General features: G+C 41.3%; 4 protein-coding genes across 6 annotated transcripts; 2 read left to right on the forward strand and 2 right to left on the reverse strand.

Moving 5' to 3' along the window:
* The first annotated feature begins 1,679 nt into the window (after window positions 1-1,679).
* Window positions 1,680-9,062, forward strand: LOC139813684 (uncharacterized). The gene is made up of 9 exons (XM_071779339.1): window positions 1,680-5,155; window positions 5,385-5,629; window positions 5,700-5,877; window positions 6,093-6,271; window positions 6,504-6,685; window positions 7,223-7,334; window positions 7,410-7,592; window positions 8,116-8,358; window positions 8,688-9,062. Exons 1-9 carry the CDS (start codon window positions 2,110-2,112, stop codon window positions 8,766-8,768), a joined length of 4,449 nt encoding a protein of 1,482 aa, XP_071635440.1. The 5' UTR covers window positions 1,680-2,109; the 3' UTR covers window positions 8,769-9,062.
* Window positions 9,063-9,183: 121 nt separating this feature from the next.
* LOC139813497 (large ribosomal subunit protein uL10m-like) lies at window positions 9,184-10,149 on the reverse strand. Its single transcript, XM_071779006.1, has 3 exons — window positions 10,092-10,149; window positions 9,493-10,011; window positions 9,184-9,410 (listed from the first exon to the last, which is right to left on the reverse strand). Exons 1-3 carry the CDS (start codon window positions 10,147-10,149, stop codon window positions 9,184-9,186), a joined length of 804 nt encoding a protein of 267 aa, XP_071635107.1.
* Window positions 9,820-14,091, reverse strand: LOC139813685 (partitioning defective 3 homolog). Of its 2 annotated transcripts, XM_071779341.1 has the most exons (3): window positions 12,795-14,091; window positions 10,092-12,638; window positions 9,820-10,011 (listed from the first exon to the last, which is right to left on the reverse strand). In XM_071779341.1, the coding sequence occupies exons 1-2, from the start codon at window positions 13,438-13,440 to the stop codon at window positions 10,543-10,545; spliced, it is 2,742 nt and encodes a 913-aa protein (XP_071635442.1). In that variant the 5' UTR covers window positions 13,441-14,091; the 3' UTR covers window positions 9,820-10,011; window positions 10,092-10,542. The 2 variants fall into 2 exon arrangements, with proteins under 2 accessions (XP_071635442.1, XP_071635441.1); XM_071779340.1 differs by having other exon boundaries at window positions 10,092-14,090.
* A 1,001-nt stretch (window positions 14,092-15,092) lies between these two features.
* LOC139813687 (UBX domain-containing protein 4) lies at window positions 15,093-18,808 on the forward strand. Of its 2 annotated transcripts, none has more exons than XM_071779343.1 (7): window positions 15,093-15,414; window positions 15,605-15,739; window positions 16,099-16,535; window positions 16,604-16,876; window positions 16,960-17,265; window positions 17,342-17,577; window positions 17,753-18,808. In XM_071779343.1, exons 1-7 carry the CDS (start codon window positions 15,333-15,335, stop codon window positions 17,877-17,879), a joined length of 1,596 nt encoding a protein of 531 aa, XP_071635444.1. In that variant the 5' UTR covers window positions 15,093-15,332; the 3' UTR covers window positions 17,880-18,808. The 2 variants fall into 2 exon arrangements, with proteins under 2 accessions (XP_071635444.1, XP_071635443.1); XM_071779342.1 differs by having other exon boundaries at window positions 15,096-15,414; window positions 17,744-18,808.
* Window positions 18,809-18,931: the final 123 nt, after the last annotated feature.

Genomic DNA, 18,931 nt, shown 5'->3' on the forward strand with positions numbered 1-18,931 from the left:
ATTGATCGTCAACGATAACGACCAACAACGACTGTTGGACGTTTACACACAAAATTCTGCCATTATTTTACCAAATATTTTACAAAAAAAAAATCGACAAGAAAACTAAAAAATTCACAAAATGATAAGCTTTTAAAATATGATATCCAAAATTTTACTATAAATACTATAAATACTATAAATAACGATTAATAATTTAAAAATATTTCATACAAGTATAACGTATAGGTCTAATTTTTTGTTCTACATTCACAGATACAAAAAAGATTATAATTTATGATCGTTACATTACCACATGTGTTTTAAATATCGTACTCACTTTGTTTATACAGGCTAAATTTTAAAGAAATACATGACTTTGCTAAATATTATTTATCGCACACATGGCACATTTTCAAAAAATTAAAATTTACACTTTATTAAGTTAATAAATTTAATATGCGGGAAATTGCCGCAGATTTCTTTATGCTTGACGACAGTATTATACTGTGCCCGCTATTTCTACAAGAAGTTCCGCGTATTTTTAGAGGACGCAGTCCGAAATGCGCGAGCATGATGTGCAAACCGCGAGTTTATTTTCGGTGCAAAATCCTACATGGTGCGAGGCAACATCCGATCAGCTTAAAAAAAGCGCGTGTCTGTGTTGCGTGGGTTTTTCAAGGCCATAGAGAAAACTTTCTGGGGCCATTGTATCGTGTCGCGTTTTCGGAATTTTGTCAAAACTCGCGCGCTGATTCACTCGACGACGAAGAGTCACGCGCCATCACAGAGGCAGCGCCTGGTCATTGCTTCGCTAGTCCATGCCCTCTCACGGGATTAGTCAAATCCAAAAATAATACCGCGCATGCATCGCGATGCAAATCGTCACGGCGACGTAAATCAAACATTTTAAGATCCTTCGAATTTAAGATCCAGTGTCTGTAATCCAGAGTTGCTACCGAACGCATATAATGCCTAGAATTATTACGGAAATAAATACAATTGGAGAATACCGTGTACAAATATAGCGATCTTTCAGGGGACGATGTTTAGTCAACGCCTTGAAGATCTCGTGTATCGACCAACTATTAATACGTTCCATTGTGAAAATAAAAAAAAACTAAATATGTGGCAAATCTATAACAAGCTGTGAGACTTTTGAATGATATAAAAATAGTTTCGTAACGCCACGAATTCGTATAGGTCGTTCATTAAATCGATGAGAAATGAATGAAATAACAAATAAGTGAAACATATAGCTTTCATCAATAGCTCTTATTGATTACTAATGATCAATATGGTACTGTGAACATATTACTGTAGTTCCAAGACAAACCAGGGCGTACATTCTCTGCAAAATATTCATCGTTTCCATATTTCCATTAGTTGAAATATTTCAGATGCAGGCGTTGTTAAAATACAGGAACGCGGAAACTACGTGCTGCGTGCGGAATCGCATATCACTTTCAATCGAAAACATTTCAACGTCGACCAGAGCCCGGAGGCAAGCAATAGTATTTTTTTCACCGTGCATTAAAAAAGCGCGCACGTTAGCCCCGTATTTCTCTGTTTTGATTTCGACCGGTGGCGCGCGGTGTGCAAAGTGGACTTGAAAATAACCCCGCCACGAGAGGAGACCACCCAAATCTATTAATAGTTTACCGACGTAAGTATCTTTGTCGCCGGTTCAGCATCGACTATACGCGCGATTCGGCCGCAAAACCCGCCGATACAGTCCGCGTGCGTGCACGCGTGTCGTCGCCCGAAGACGTCGTCGCCGCGATGCAACTGACACCTCCGTCCGCGGATGAAGTCTCCCGACGCGGATGAATTAGGGAGCTGCCGGTTAAGCACGGGAGAACGAAGACCCGAAAGAGAAGACGAGCGAGGGGAAAAGAGGATCCCCACGAAGAGATGTCTATCCGGCGGACGTAACCGTCGTCGCGAGAGCGACTGCTCTCCGATTGCTCCGACGCACGACGAGATTTTTGGCGTTCGCGCACAGCAGAAACTGGAGGGATCTTAAAACCGCGCGTTTCGAGTGAATCTAAATAAAGAACTATGCAACGCGACGGCTGAGGCTGAGGCGGGGCGCGGTGCCTCGGGATATGTTTGAGAGAGTGAGTAAGAATGGTACAGCAAGCAACCGCATGTAGCAACGAGACGAGCGCATCCCTCAATGGCGTACCGAACGGCGACCTCAGAGGAGGAACGTCCGGTATCGTCGTCGCGACGGACGCGGTGGTAGCGCGTGGTGCTGACGGTGAAACGACCTCCCTAACACGCGGTGGCGGCGACGGCGGCGGCAGCGGCGGCAAGAGTGGTAGCGGCAGGTTTTCCCTGTTCAGGTGGTTCAAGCGAAATCGCGATTCAACCGTGGAGAAACGACGGAGAACGAGCGCGAGGCCGGACGACGATGGCGTCGTCCGACGACGTAGCAGCATCTACTCCAGCGTGGAGAGCGTAGACACCTTTTACAGCACCACCACGGTCCGTAGTTTCGCGTTTCACACGGGAACTCTCGGCCGTTGCAACGTGCTGTCCTTGGATATACTCAAGCAGGCGGCGGAGGTCGGCCCGTTCGCCGCGGGAGCCTCGAAGGTGTACCCGGGTAACAAAGAGAACAACGCCTGCACGTTACCGATTAATGTACACTCTCGGCAACGAGACATCACCGCCAGGTACTCGTTGCAACCTACGACCTTCAGCTCGTGCGGAAACTTCCTGCCGACCGAAAAGGACTCGTCGAGAGGACTCGATGGGAGCGCGAGACTCGATGGATCCGCACGGCGACGGGTCCACGTGAAGGGAAAACGGAGGGCGCCCAACCCTCCCGGCGCGGTGAAGGTCGTGGAGGTCGATGCACGCGAAACGCCGGCGAGAAGCAGCAATAGACGCAAACGACGGGCGCCACGACCTCCTGAAACAGCGTCGGTGGAACGGTCAAAGCCCGTCACCGATGGCGGCGGCATGGAGATAGAGGAGCGGCAAGATGCCGACGAAGGGCAGTCGATCAGCAACGACACGTTGATCCTTCAGGGTGGGATGTTGCTGTCAAAGAAGGAAGTTTGCGGCAGTCCAAAGGCCGCGAAGAACAACGAGAGCGACGCGGGAGCGTCCAGCGTGACGGTCCTTCAGGAAAAAGCGCAGAGCCCCGTTGGTACCCTGAACATGCCTCGACCTTGGTACAAGCGCAGCGTTTTCGAGCACTCTCGCGAGCACTCCGGATCGTCCAAGAGAGGCGCCGTCTTTCGCAGCCCAATGACGTCTGCCGAAATGAAGGAGGAGTGTAAGCTCGGGATGAATGTAAATTCTTCTCCGAGCTATTCCATTGATGCTTCTCTATCGAGACTAAGTTTCTTCCATCGCGGTGAGCGGCAGAGCGATGAAAGAAAACGACAGGAGGCCAAACGAAAGTCCGGCTTGTCCATCCTGACGAACATCAGCGAGCTGGATAAAGAAGCGGCGGCGATCGTGCAGGAGGAGCAGGCGCGAACGCGGGCGTCGATGTTGTTGAAGACCTCAAAATTTGCCGACGAGTTCGAAAGGAGGAACGACGTCAACGAAGAACTTGTTCAGGACATGGTCACCTCGGCGATTGAGAGCTCGTCGCCTAGACGAGGCACGCGCGCGTTGATATCAAAATTCAATGCCATCAGTAACATCACTAAGGTCACGGTCAACGCTAATTTCTTCAACGCTAAAAGGGATCAGCCGGGTTATAAGCTTGATCGCGATGCAACGAGAAACAGCAAATTCGAAGAGATCGGAGATTGGAGGAATCAGAGATTCTCGGTCCAGCAAGATCTCGGCCAAAGCGTTCGCGTTGATAAGGATATCTCCAGGTACTTTTTGCCGCAGCAGAGATCGTCGAGGAATAGAACCGAACCGATTCATACGGACGTAAAGTCGGTTGACGTCAAAATTACCTCCGGCAAAGAGCAGAATGATCAGCTGATGAAGGACGCGTCTAGTAGAATATCGTATTTACAAAGTCAACTCGCTGCAAATCGCACCAACGAGTCTGTAACTGCTCAAAAGGATATCGCGTTTCCAGAAGAAAAGATTAGATCGCGGCAAGAAATCACCAAAGAAATGAAGGGCAAAGAATCGCCGAGATTGAACAATGAAACAAGAAGAAGATTTCTACTTTCCCGTGCTCGTAACTTAGTAGCTGAGGGCGCGGAAAGCGCGTTAGATCCCTTCAGAGAAAAGGCGGAAGGGGTGCAGACGGAATTTTCGGACATTTTCGACGAGATCGACCGACAGTTGCGCTCTAGAGAGTTCAAACTCATCGAACGGAGACCGGCAGCCGAATCTGACGGTGTCGCAGGCAAAGTTCCGGAGGATGAAGCCGTATCGAGCAAAGTGGCTAAAGTGCTTGATATCCTGGTGGAAGCCGAGAAGGACGGTAAAACGAGAACGGTGATACAGCCGGAAAGATCGATGCGAGACAAGGGAACAACGTCGCGTTTGATTGATTCAGACCGGAAAGCAAAGTCCAGCAAGACAAAATTAACCGCTCTCAATACCGTCGAGGACCCAATTACCGTGGATTTGAAGGAGATGCTGAAGGAGATGAAGCACTCGTTACCGAAACGGCCCAAGTCGAAGAAGACTGTGTCGAACGACGGCGATGTTCTCGAAAAAGTTGAGAAGCACTCACCTGTACCTGCAAACAAGACCTCCTACATCGCCTCGGTAACGGCAACGAAGACGACGGCGGCGACGACGTCGTCGAACGATTACGAGACAGATAAGCAAAAGGTATCCTCGTCAGCGCAAACCAGCGGAAACATTCGCAGATTAAATCAGCCTTCGACTTCCGCCGCGCGGCCGTCCACGTCGGGATGGAAACACGAGAACGTGCTCTACAAAACTTCTGGCAAAGGTTCGGTCCTTGTGAAAAATACTTTCCAACTGATACGACCGCGCGATTTCGCCGAGATAGAAGCTTCGAAGACCACGAAGGAGGTATCCAAGGAAAACACTTATGCCAATGTGATAGAACCGTCGCTGTACGCCAATACTCACGTCGTCCCTCCCAAATCGCCGAAACAACGATCGGATCCGACGACATCTAAGGATATTTTGCAAAGTAATCAGCCCGAAGAGCGGTCCAATATTGCAAACGAGAGTAAAATCATGTTGAACAATGATCAGCTTACAAATGAAGGTAATATCGCAAATGTTGCATTCACTAAAATGATGATTTGATAAAATTGGAATAAAGTTTCTGTTTCAATTATTCGTTTTAAATAAGGAAAAAATAAATAAAATTAATAAATAAGCAATCTTTAAAAAATTTAAAAAAATTAATTTTTCAATTAATTTGTCTTGATTTAGATTTTTTAAAATTTATTTTTAATTATAAAAATAACTTGGCGATACGATTATTGTTACAGATGATAATTCAACAGCGAGGAACATGAACACTCTGGCTATAAATCGATTATTAAGAAAGCTGGAAGGGGCCATAGCGTCGGGCCATCATCAGCAAGCGGCGGGATTAGCGAAGGAATTGGCAAGGCTCAAGATCCATTGTTCCGTGATACGACAGCGTTCGGCGGCATGTTTGAAGGATCAGTCGATTAAAGTCAATATGTATATCGAAGACAAACTCGCTCACCAAGGGCCCATACCACTTCAGGTAAGTAACCGATACTGACGGTTGCTCGATATGCAAACAAAACGTTTCATGGACCGGGCTGTGATAACAGCTGCCGACGAGAATGACGGTGGCTGAGCTGAAGACAAAGGTACATACGGAGTTTGAGATACCCACGAACGTGCAGCGATGGATCATTGGGAAAAACTTGGCCGATCGCGACGGGGCCACTCTCGACGAGTTATACGCAGTGGACGGTTCGCCGGTGTTTCTCTATCTCGTAGCACCCGGTAATCTGATTCATTCTATCGAATATGATTCCTACTCAGATCAAACAAAGACTTATTCCCGCATTTCTTTATTTCAAAGTTTATCCTTTATTCTAAAAGTCATTGGAAATTTATTTTAAATATATTATATTACATATTTAGAATTAATTATACGAAATACTTTTTTTATGCTTTTTTCCTCATTACCAATTTTAATATACTATGGAATTTTATAGAATTACAAGTCGACAATGCAGCACAAGCAAACAAGCCACAGCCAGCAGAGGAAATTCCCGAGGAATTGCCACAAGATCCACCACACACAGTAAAACTAGCGGAAGCCTTGCAAACAATCGAAGAAAAGCAAGAAACTAAGGAGACAGATGAAATAATATTGACAACAAATGAGCATCAGGTAACAAATACGCATCGATATACTGGCTGCATTCTGATGTTCACTGCCAGTCAGTGAAAATCTATCGAGTACTACGTACGTGTTCTTCAGACTGTCTCAACGAAACGTTTTATTTATTAAATAGGCGCTATTTTTGCGGTTTTGTTAATTTTCATTTGTTTATTGACTAGCTGCAAGTTAATCAAAATGGGAGATATGTAATACGCGTTTTGATATGTTTGCGCAACAATAGCAAGAAACAGCGGAGACAGACATGTCGGAAGACGCCAAGATAGGACGATACGAGGAATTGATATCGTTGGAGAACTGGGACGTCATTCCGAATTCCGAATCAATCGAGTGCCCAATATGCTTCGTTACATATGGTCCGCGCGAAGGTGTAATTCTGAGGGATTGTTTACACATGTTCTGCAGGTAGAACCCTTTAATCTGCCTCACATCCCCAGCTTTAATTACTGTTTAATCCGTTAAGTACAGGGTCCAATTTCAGCGGCCGTATCGTGCTTCAACATAGGTGTTTTCCCTGTACAGAGATACAATCTACAATAGATCGCTTTCGCTCATTATAGCTGTTCCCTACAATCGCCCATGTCGATTCTAATTTATCCTAGCGCGATGCATTTAGCTGGCTCGAGCGTCTAGATATGCGTTACACATTAAGCCACGATGCATCACAGATATATTTATCTGCTCTATAATACGCTGATTCATGTACATTGCTAATGCGACAATTACGCTAGCGCTACTGCGAAACACGCCACAATCGTGCGCACGAATATTCCATTTCAGTTTCTGTTTTTCTCGTGCAGTGAATTCCGCAAAAAGAAAAAAAAAAGAATTGCGCAATGGCCCAATTACATTTTTTACTTGTCTACCTCTACTAACCAAGACAAATGTGCGCATTTTATTTCCGCGTATAATGAATTTTTCTCGTATACACTGGTTCCACAGACCATGCATCGTCAATACGATCGCGTATTGCGAAGAAGCGGAGGTGAAATGCCCATACAGAGACCCCGATTATACGTGTGAATCGACCCTTCAAGAACGTGAGATCAAGGCGGTGAGCTTCTGTTTAAGATTATCCGACTCAAGTTTTAATAAAGTTTGCGATGATCTTATTATTGTTTACGCTTAGCTCGTCGAGCCGGAAGTTTATCAGCAGCACCTCGCGAAATCGATCGCGCAAGCGGAGAACAACGCCGGAAATAAGGCCTTCCATTGCAAGACACCGGACTGTCCTGGTTGGTGCATTTACGACGACGACGTGAACAATTTCTTGTGTCCTGTATGCGGAGCCAATAATTGTCTCACCTGTCAGGTGAGCGTTGCTCTATCGAGGCATATATCTATCGAAAAATGAGAAAATGAATTTAAAAAGACTAAAATATGAAATGTAATAAAGAAATAAAAATATCACTATTAGTTTGTGCGTGAAATCAACATGCTGTATTAACAAAACAATGCAGAATAAAATTCCACGCTTTATCTCCAACAATAAAAATATATTTGAATATTAAAAGCTATTTTATATAAATAAAAAAATATATGTGTTTGCGCTCAATTTACGGCGAGAATTCTTTCTTCGTTGTTTTATTTCCATAGATACATTTACTGGTTTTCGTTGTATAAATAAAATATTGCCAACACTTTTATTCAATTTCATATTTAATTGAGAATGGAAATGTTTAAAAATTCTATTTCTCTTTTCTCTCTCTCGTAGTATATTGCAGCACAAATGATTTATTTAGCAGTGCATACGTTTAAGCATCAAATGAGATTAACTTATAATATAACCAAAGATCTGCAAAGTGACAAAGAGTTTATAAACTTTGGTTTCAAAGGTCGTTCATACCGGAAAGAACTGCAAACAATATCAGCAAGAATTGCAACTTTCTAAAGAGACCGACCAAGAATCTAAAAGGACAGCAGCAATGCTCAAAGAGATGGTCGATAGAGGAGAAGCACTTGCGTGTCCCACGTGTGCCGTCGTCCTTATGAAGAAATGGGGTTGCGACTGGCTGGTTTGCTCCATGTGCAAAACGGAAATATGTTGGGTAACCAGAGGACCGCGCTGGGGCCCAGGAGTAAATATTAATTTATTTTCATGTATTAGGATTTCTGAAAGCTTATACGTTCTGAAAGCTTATAGACATCGGATTTTTTATATGCAGATTAGTGGAAAAAGAGCAATTTATAATGTCCAACATATTTATACCAAACATATGTTGCAGTATAAAGATGTTGGATATTATAAATAACATAATCTTGGTTATTAATTGCTTCTTCCCACCAATTTGCATATAAAAAATCCCATGTCTACTTACATGGGTTCTAACGAGCGTATACTTGTTAACAATTAACGTCATCGTTATGATTCTACAACCTTATTGATCGTGCTTGTTGCTTGTCGCAGGGTAAAGGAGACACATCCGGCGGCTGTAGATGTGGTGAGAACGGAGTCAAGTGTCATCCCCGTTGCAATTACTGCCACTAAAGAATTACAACTACCACGGCAATCGAGCAAACGCCAAGTTAACGATGATAATAAGGTGTCCTAGAAATGCTTTTATATTATTATTCATATTGACACATGTAATAATTTATAAACTCGATGCGACGTACGACGATCTTTTATACGTGCGTTTAGTGTAAGCTCGAACCCCGATAAATCAGTATGCAATAGGAATTATACGCTGCTTGCTCAATGATTATAATCTTATCGCGGCACCGTCCTTGACAGGATCGAAAGTGAGATTCTAATAAAAAGAGGAACACACTTAACTTTGTACCAATGCTTCTTCTTATTTTTACCGCAAATACAAAGTGTAAGGAAATAAATCATACTTTACTTAAAGCTTTCGATAAATCTAAGATGTATAATAAATTATCGATACAAGCAATTTTTGCAATTATACAGGCACCGATTCTTCGTTCTCGCCGGAAGTTGTTTCATTTTTACCGATCTGTTTTAATCGAGTAACCAATGTGGACTGATGATGCGTGAGCTGCTGATTTAAGTTGTTACCGCCTGCGTTCTGTAACACCTGAACAAGATAAACCCGGGATGATGTAAGATCCATTCTGCCGTATCTCAAAAAATCGTCCTTACTGAACACACGTCCCTCTAGTATACCCGCTGTAAAAAAGAAACAGATCAATTTATTATCATTTCTCTCTTACCCTATTTCCCTATTTTAGTACATTTTGAAGTTACTTACCCATTAAAATAACTTGTGGAAACTTTTTAACAATTTTTTCGAAGGCAGCGACGTTCGCGTCAGAACCAAATACAATGGAATACTGTGACGAATACAACGGCATTGTTGCCGCGTAAGGTGAATCTGTCAGTGCTAATTTCATAATCTTAGCGCTATATCGTTTGTAGTACATATTTGCCCTCCTCAATGGAACTTCGAATTCAAACTGGTCCTCTGATGTCATAGAATTCTGATGACAAATGGCAACCATTTTGGAAGTGTCAAACCAATTGCGGACCTCACGTGCTATTATTCTTTGGTAAGGATTATATTCCTCTTCCTCCTTCCTTGCCATAGCTTTTCTTGTGTTGTTGCATAATTCCTCTAATTTCTTGCCTTGATTTGGGAGTGGGTAAAAAGGCGTCAGAAATTCGTTTACCAATGCTCTCAGGTAATGTGGCTTTCTGGGTTTTTGTATATTAATTTTGCCTCGAAAACGCTTCTGTTGATAAAGAATTGTGCTTGGAGTAATCTGAAATGCTGAAACACATAATAAAGTAACATCATTAATATACTGAAAAGTTAATTAGAAAAAAAGTCGGTCAGTTAAAAATTTATACCTTCCACCGTGATTGTTGTGATCTTTTTACAATATTTATCCTCGATGTCAATTGACATTTTTATTATAAATTCAAGATTCCATAGGTACATGTTAAATTGATGAGAACGATAAAAGTTTGAATCAACTTTGCAGCGGAATATAATTCCTCCTTTGGAACTATTCATTATTTAATTTCGGTGTTGTATAAACTACATATGTAATGTTTATATCGTAGTAAGTACATGATCCGTATCAATTAAAGACAAGTACAAAAAATCATATATACAGAATTAATTACTTTCTTTTAATGATATAAGGCACTTTGGAACAGATCGTATATATATATATAGATAAAATATATATTTATATTTATGCAAAGTGTGTATATTTGCAGATGCGCGATAATGTGTATACATATATTATTTACTTGTGCAGAATTTCTGCATTGATTTTGCATACTGTCTTTGCATTTATGCGATATAACTGATTCGTCCGCTGCAGTAATTACTAGTTTCGTGCCTCGCTTCTATGCTATCTCCAAAATTAAGTGATTTCCTATTCCTATTCAATCGGAGTATTGACCGAAGGCCGTTCTTCTTCCGCTTATATCGGTCATCTAATGCTGAATTAAGAGAAGCCTGTTTTACATCTCCGCGACTGTTCGAAAAACCTTCTCTCTCATCTTTGATATTATTGCTACTCGTAACTTCACCATGTCCATCGTCCACAAGCCAATGTTTCTTCGGCGAGAGAAACTTATTATTACATCCGGGTATAGTGTACATGTATTCCGATTGAGCAACATCAACAGACTTTTCGTAGTGTTTCACATTATTGTCGGCACTTGTATTTCCAGCTAAGGCCCCTTTACTCGTATGTTTCTCGAAATTGTTTGACTTGCCGCTCCTCTTCGAATAATCTCCCAAGTCGCTCGAGTGATTACTTGTTTGGCTGGTCGACGTCTGGTTGATTTGTTCCGCATTTTTATTCTTCTCTTCGCGCAACTTTTTGTTCCTCTTGTAAGTATCTGTGTTTTTAGCGTCAAGCGCGGCGTGTCGTTTCTCAGACATGCTCTGTCTACCAAGAGCATCACGAGAAAACTTATTTGAAGAAGAGTTTAATTCTTCCAACGATAACTGACTGTCATACGTAGGATCCCCGGAATACTGGCTGTCTTTATCCTCGGTATTTCGTTTGGCGTCACTTCCCTGAGAGCTGTCGTTGTTAGATTCTTCGAGCAATACCGCTTCAACTCGATCGTCGCGTGGTCCTATAATTTTCTTTACATTATTAATAGGCTCGATCCATGTCTTATTAGTGGCAAGACAGTAACTTTCGTTTCTTAGGCTGCTCTTGCTATACTGCTCCGTTAGTCTATCAATGACAGGGTTCCATGGCGAAGCTGTTACGCAAGACAATAGTCCTCCATTATCCAATACATCGGTTTGTGAATTTAAAGTGTTTTTCTCCTTGACTATGCCATCGTTCATCTTGGTAGAATCCGATATGTATATACTGCTAACAGATTCCGGCTTACGGTGAGGTTGTAAATTATTATCTACAGTATTCTTCTCACTTGTGTCATACGATGACACCCTTCTAGCTATTATAAGATTAATCACACCGGTTACTGAGCTGTCTGTGTTAAGCATTGCTCTTCTTAAAGTCTCCATCGCTTCAGAATTAGATAATCCCAGCAAAGATACGCCGTTAACTCTGAGCAATTGATCATTGGTCCGCAGGCGGCCGTCCCTCGACGCTGCACCTCCGTGGATAACACTTTTTATAAAAATACCCAAGTCCATATTGGTGTTATCGTCAGAACTGTTGGTTTTGCCTTTAACACTAACACCTAAACCAGCCTTCTCAGAATCATGTACTGGTATATCTAAATTCATTATCACGCGATTCTTCCGTGGAGATAAGACGATATCCTCGGAAGACTTACTCGGAACTGGTTTATAAGTGCACTTCTCGTAAATTTGAGCGCTTACTTTATCGTGTACATCATTCTTTTTCGCTGGTGATCTATTTAATGCATTCCAATACTTTGAATTATCCATTATTTCGGTAGCCGGGGCAGCAGCAGACGTCGCAACACCCTGAGAATCTGGAATGTTTGAAGAAATCTCCTCTTGACGCGATACTACCATCCTTACTTTACCACCAGGAGGAATACTTCTGAGCAGCGATACGACTTCCGCTTGGCTTTTGCCAGTCATCTCCTTATTATTTACTTCTAGCAACCTATCGCCAGGTCTCAATCTGCCATCTTCCACCGCAGCGCCTTTTGGTAAAATATTCTTAATGTATATGGGACAATGTCCTCCGGCAGGATTGTCACGTGTGGTAACGCTAAATCCTAAACCGTTACTTCCTTTAACTAATTCTATTTCTATCATCCGTCCAATTTTCCTAGTGTTCGCAGTCTGCAGAAGATTATAGTTGCTGCATTGAAGTCTCTTGACGTTCTCATCACCTTCGGTCTTCTCCGATCCCCCACTGGTGTTCCCGTGATTCTTATGCAAAGATTTTTCGTTCCTCATCTTCTTCTTATGTTTAACAACTGAAATTTGTAAACAAGGATCATTCATGCATGTTCTAAAAATCTCTTGTACTTTTGAAAACGGTATGCGCAACAAGTTATGACCATTTATCTTTATAATATTATCATGCAAATCAATTTGTCCGTCCCTGGCGATGCGGCCATTCGGTTCGATACCTTCGACTCTGAGTCCCTGATCGTTGCCTAATAAGTCGTAACATGGCACCACGTGGAGCCCCAGTGGCCCTGCTTCATTTTTTATAACTATCTCTCGCACCTCTTGATTCCCAGACTCGACGTTGTTACCAAACTCGTACGAAGCTTTAGAATCTTGACCTAAGGGTTCCCTACGTCGAGACTCTCTAGGTAGGGATTGAGCAGAATACGTTGTGAGAGAAGGCTCCCTCGTTGACAATGCGTGCATCGACAAGCGCTTGGCGCTTTCTCTCTTAATACTATTAGACATAGAGGAATGGATATCGATTGGATATGCTTGCTCCTTGACGTCCCGGTGGAAAAAGTCAGGGCTGTTGGTGCCGACCGAGCTCGCGCCATCTCCGCCAACGTGACTGACGTCGGAGCTAGTGAAATGAGCCACTATCTGCTCCCTGTCGTCGGCCACGTCGCACAATCTGTCGTCCGGATCCAATAGGCCGCCCCCGGTCAAGGAAGACAGGCTGTTGATCGTCAAGGTGTTATCATTCTTGCCAGTGGCCTTTTTGTATCTCAGGATCGCCTCGTGCATCAGATCCTTGACCAGCAGAGTGCCATCTCCGCATGGGACCACCACCCTGACGTTGTCGAAGCACACGGTTACCTTCATGCTCGCTCCGATTTCATATTATATGAAGAGATAAGCAACGCAGATGTGCACCAAAGATTTACGCGAGACAATGGCGAGATCGCGCGAGAGGTTTTTTGTCCGTCCGCCCGTCGCGGGAGCTCGCGATACGTCGGTCGCACGTGTCGCGGAATGTAGCGTGTCGCGGGGTAATCGACGTGAGTAATGCGATTTATCGCGTGTTATTCGAGTCGCACCTCTCCATATCTCGGAGTATGATTCACGTATGTACGTACGTACGCGCGTCGCGTCTCGGCGCCTCTTTGACGGAACGAATACGGATCCGTGGGCCGAGCCGGCGACACGACGGCCCGCTCTGAGTATACGCCCGCGAACGTTGGAATCACGTCGGGACCAACCGATAACGGCGGACGGCGTTTACGCCCCAACTTTATCGCGACATCAAATATGCGGAACAGACGCACTCGCCATTGCAACATTTCATTCCGCCGTTCCCTCGTCGTGCTCGCACGCCCGAAACGACGGAATCGGATAAGATGGCGGCGGCGCACACGGATCACCACCTCCACCACTACCACCACCAGACCATCACTCACCCACGGAAACCTCGGAAACGTGCCGAACGGTTCCTCGATTCTCGAGTGACACGTGATCGTGCTCGTTGAAGATCGATATAGGTTATACGTACCTTTTTTCAGACACTGCGCCATTCTCGAGGAATACGTTCGCTCTGTCGTAATATTAATAAAAACAATGAGAAACTCGTTTCCCCGCAAGTTACCGCAACATCATTTACATAGCACAGACTACGCAGAAATGGTTCCAGTCCGCCGTTTCTTGTTCCGAATATAACCAACTATAGACAGTACAGACGCGTTCACAATGAGCGATTACTCCGATTTTGTCCATTTAATACATTGGACATGCATCTTTGGCTATTATTACGTTTACGCGAGCGTAATTACTTCTGTAGTAACTTGCGATAATTCCTTCGCGTAAACGGGATTTTGTAGTAACATACGATAATTTACTCCGCGTAAACGAGTGAATTATCGTAAGTTACTACACAAGTAACGCTCGCATAAACGTAGTATATGTGTTCCTTTTGACGTTGTCAGCGCTTTAAACATCGTTCTGTCTTCGTTGCACATTGAACATTGAATATCAAACAGAGATGGAGCGATGCTTTCAGCACTGAAAGGGTCAAAAGGAACGCAGCTTATGTAGCAACAGCAAATAAATCGCAATTTTCAATAATGATATGAGAAAAGTCGAATAAATCAGAATTAAGAATGATTTAATTGAAACAAAGATGTTTATATATCTCTATATTAGGTTTGGCTTATAACAATTAAAGGCCACGTTCCGTAACGCGCATATTCGCGCATTTATCTATAGTATACGTAACGTTTACTATAGAAAATGCGCGCATATGCGCGTTACGGAACGTGGCCAAAGATTCTATTGGGAAAATAGTCCAGATATGCCACCAATAGCATTATAAATTCCATCATCCAAAAGTAGAGCACTCCGTTTTGAATCCTGATATACATACTATATATATATCAATTAATTATATATTTATATATGTAATTACTGCAGATATTAAAGTGGCAGTTGGCAAGTAAATATTCTACACATATATATACAACAAACGGAAAATTCAAGGCTCAGAGAGATAGGTGGGGGTAAAATCATTGTCGTGACTGTCGTGAGTCGTCATCAGAAAACAGTAGAGAGTGACGACTCATCATACACCTATCTGAACCTTACTCAGAATTTGAAGTGTCGTATAGCTGTCGTGGCCAGGTCCATCGCAAAATTTCTAGTATTTCACTCTGCAGTTTTCTTCATTACGTCATCAATATTGTTAAAGAACATAAGGAAACGAAATATACGTATATTGTCATATAATGAAGTGGTTTGCGGGAAGTATTAACGAGGCGGTTGCGACGTCGAAATCGAGGAAGGCAGTTTTCGTCGTGTTTATCGAAGGTGTGTGTAATCAGATTTCTAGGTTAGAATCTGAGTCCAGTTTAGTCGGACTCAAATCATCTTTCTAAACCTGACACGACGTACAGATACGTGACAGATACAATATGTGAAGTACGCAAAATGTATTCTTTATCACATCAGCCGTACAAATTTAAACAGTCACGTAGATATTGGTATAATGTTCTTTTAGGCAAAGATGACACATCGGTGCAACTTGCCCAGGCAATTGACGCTACAGAAATCTCTTCCCGTCTGGAGGGAGAGCATTTTGTAGCTATAAGATTAGAAAGTGGGTCCGAGGCCTACAGATTCTTTGCGCAGATCTGTATCCTTTTATATAATATTTAATAAAAAATGATATATGCTAAGTGCATATGTTTTTTTCTAGTATCTTTCCATATGAACGCGTAGTCTGTCATGTTTGACATTACTTTTCCTACTTTAAAGTATTTAAAAAATGAAAATTCATGCAACATCTGTCTACATTGTAGTTGATGATTTCATAGTTATTTTTATAAACGTCTAAACATTGGTTTTGTTTTGCTTGCCATTTATATAGTTACAAGCAGATGTCACTTTGGCACTCGGACACTGTAGTAAACTCACGTGTGCGCATGGAGGGTTAATATTATTTAGTTTAATTAATCCATATTTTTAAGAATTTTCCTTAAATTAAACCATCAGATCAATTGGTACCAGTACCATCCTTATTTTTCATCGGGGAAAATGGCACGCCACTGGAAATTGTTGTTGGCAGTGCAACTGCAGCTGAATTAGAATCCAAAATTGATGATGTGCTGACAAAGGCAGGGAAGAGTAATAAACAATCTTCATTAAACTTAATTGATGCGGAACAAAAAGCTGCCAGTAGCAGCAGTAATAATAATGCCGTTGAGACTACTAACATAAATGATAACAATTCCAATCCAAATACAGATTTAACTTCTGATATAACAGAATCGGTTACATCAGATATCTCAAATAATGAAAACAATGTCACAGAAGATGCAGCAAAGGCTGTAACTTCATTAAACACAGGGGATCGAGACAATAATGAGGCATCAGCACAGATAAATGCTGAAGCTAACCAAGCTAATCAAAATAAGGAATTGACAACTGAGGTATGTAGATCATTAACGATATCAGTATAATTTTTGAACAACAAGTAATATTTGTCACACATTTTTAGGAAAAGCTCGAAAGGGCACGACAGTTAATTGAGCTCCAACGAAAACAACGACTAGACGAGGAGCAGAAAAAAGAACGAGAACGCGAGGTTGAACGACGCAAGATGGGGCGCGACGTGCAAAAAATGCGGCAAACGCAGCAAAACTTAGAGATAAAACAAGCTCAAGAGGAAAGGATGCGAGAAAAGGCTGCAGAGACTGCAGCTCGCGAGAAAGTTAGGCAACAAATCGCTCAAGATAAACTAGAACGGAAACAAAAAGAGCTTGCGCTGCAGGTTGGCATTATTTTAATCATTAATGATTTTTATTTTATGTTATATTAGAATAACTTAAAAGTTTCTTTCATTTTCTTTAACAGCAACAAATGCAACAGCCGCAATGTCAAGAGCAACCCAAATATAATCCGCCACCTAGTAACGTGACTGTGACCAGAATTCAATTTAGACTACCGTCCGGCAATTCCCATACAGGACAATTTGAGCCATCCAACACTTTGCGCACCTTACGCACCTACGTTGCCGAAAACATCGATTTACCTTTCCGACATTTCGCCATGTCGACATCATTTCCCAGAAGAGAATTGACTTTTGAGGAAAATGACAAAACCCTTCTGGAACTTGAATTAGTTCCAACCGCCGTTATTCTAATTCTTCCTTTGAAAAATGTAAGTAAAATGAGATTTTTTGTAAAATATTACATTTTTAATTATATTCACTTTATATCTTTTTATATGTTTCCAGTCAAATGTCACAAAGGTGGTTCTTCACCGTACACAAGACGTTGGGTTCTTCTCTCGCTTCATATGGTCATTTTTCACACCCGTTATTCGTATTTACAATTATATAGTAGGTTACTTTTCTGGCACTAATGGAGACGCGAATCAACAACGTGGCGATTCCAGCAATGATTCTGTAGAAACGACGAATAATCCTGATAGAGCTATTTCACCGAATCAGCAAAATGTAGTTCAATCGGGGTAGGTTTCCCAATAAATATATTCAACAATCTCTCTCTCACATACACAAGCGTGATTATAGAGCTATATGTACATGTATTTACATGCTGTTTAAATATGTTTAACAAAATTGTACGAAATATATAATTTTTAATATATTAAATAAACATTTCTATTCATGATGCAGTTTGTTTAGAAGATACTTGGGTAATCAAGGAGGAACTACAATCAGAGCGCAAGGGAATATACACAGATTACATTCAGGTGGGGATGATAATGATGAGAATAACACTTGGAACGGTAACTCTACACAGCAAATGTAAAGTAATGTAAATCTCGCTCCAGTCACATTGTAAGCAATCGCTATTCAATCATGCAATTACTATTACTATTCCCGTTATATAAATCGTTATGTTCTAATGATCAATTAATATATTCGACACTTTTCACTCTCTATTGTACAAAACTTATCTGCAACATATTTTATTAATGCACAAGCATTAAGTTTTAACAAGCGAGTTTTGTCATAAATGTTTAAATGTTCGTAATGTAGCATTACAAGAACGAGTATTTGTTAATTGATATTACAATTGATATCACAGCAATAATGTGAACATTGTATCTGGGTTGTTATCATAATATAACATTTATTATAATGCTGAAGTATGTAACATTAATGCATTATAATAAATGGTAAAATACATTTTGACAAAAGATCGTGGAAATATATTGAACTACAAGTGATACATGGACCAAATGCGAAAAGGCTCGTTAAAAAAACATCGTGTGCTCTACAAAAGTTTCGCGAATGTCTTGATTTTAGATTGTTGAAATTTTAATATTTATATAGATTTATTGAGAGCAAGTTTGATGAATGTAAGTTTCTTTTTTTCTTTTATCTGATTAAATTTTTCCTTTTGATTTCGGATAACAATGAGATGTTATCTGAGTGCGGTTAAAGATTGCGACAATTAATTATATTAAGATTCGATGAATATACTTTTTGTTGATAATGTTACTAATATTCATTGTTTTTTATTATATTTTGTAGTATAATAAGAATGTAATTATGAGTCAATACAATTACATAGTCGAAATAACTAGATATCAGAATCCATACATGTAAATGTCTTTATGCGAAATGATATAATTAGGGATGGTTATTTTTTCTGAAGATAGCAAATGAGCACAGGATACGAATGAGATGTAGGCCTGTCTTAATGCCTAAAGAAATAAATACAGAGGTTCATGATCTCGTTTTGATTGAATTAAATCCTTTTCCGTACATGCTTAACATGAAATATGCATATTATATATATTATGTTTATCGTAAAGCATTAATGACTGTTATTGATATTAAATTATACATTAATTT

Source organism: Temnothorax longispinosus, chromosome 5 (genome assembly GCF_030848805.1).
Source record: "Temnothorax longispinosus isolate EJ_2023e chromosome 5, Tlon_JGU_v1, whole genome shotgun sequence".
Lineage (NCBI taxonomy): Eukaryota > Metazoa > Arthropoda > Insecta > Hymenoptera > Formicidae > Temnothorax > Temnothorax longispinosus.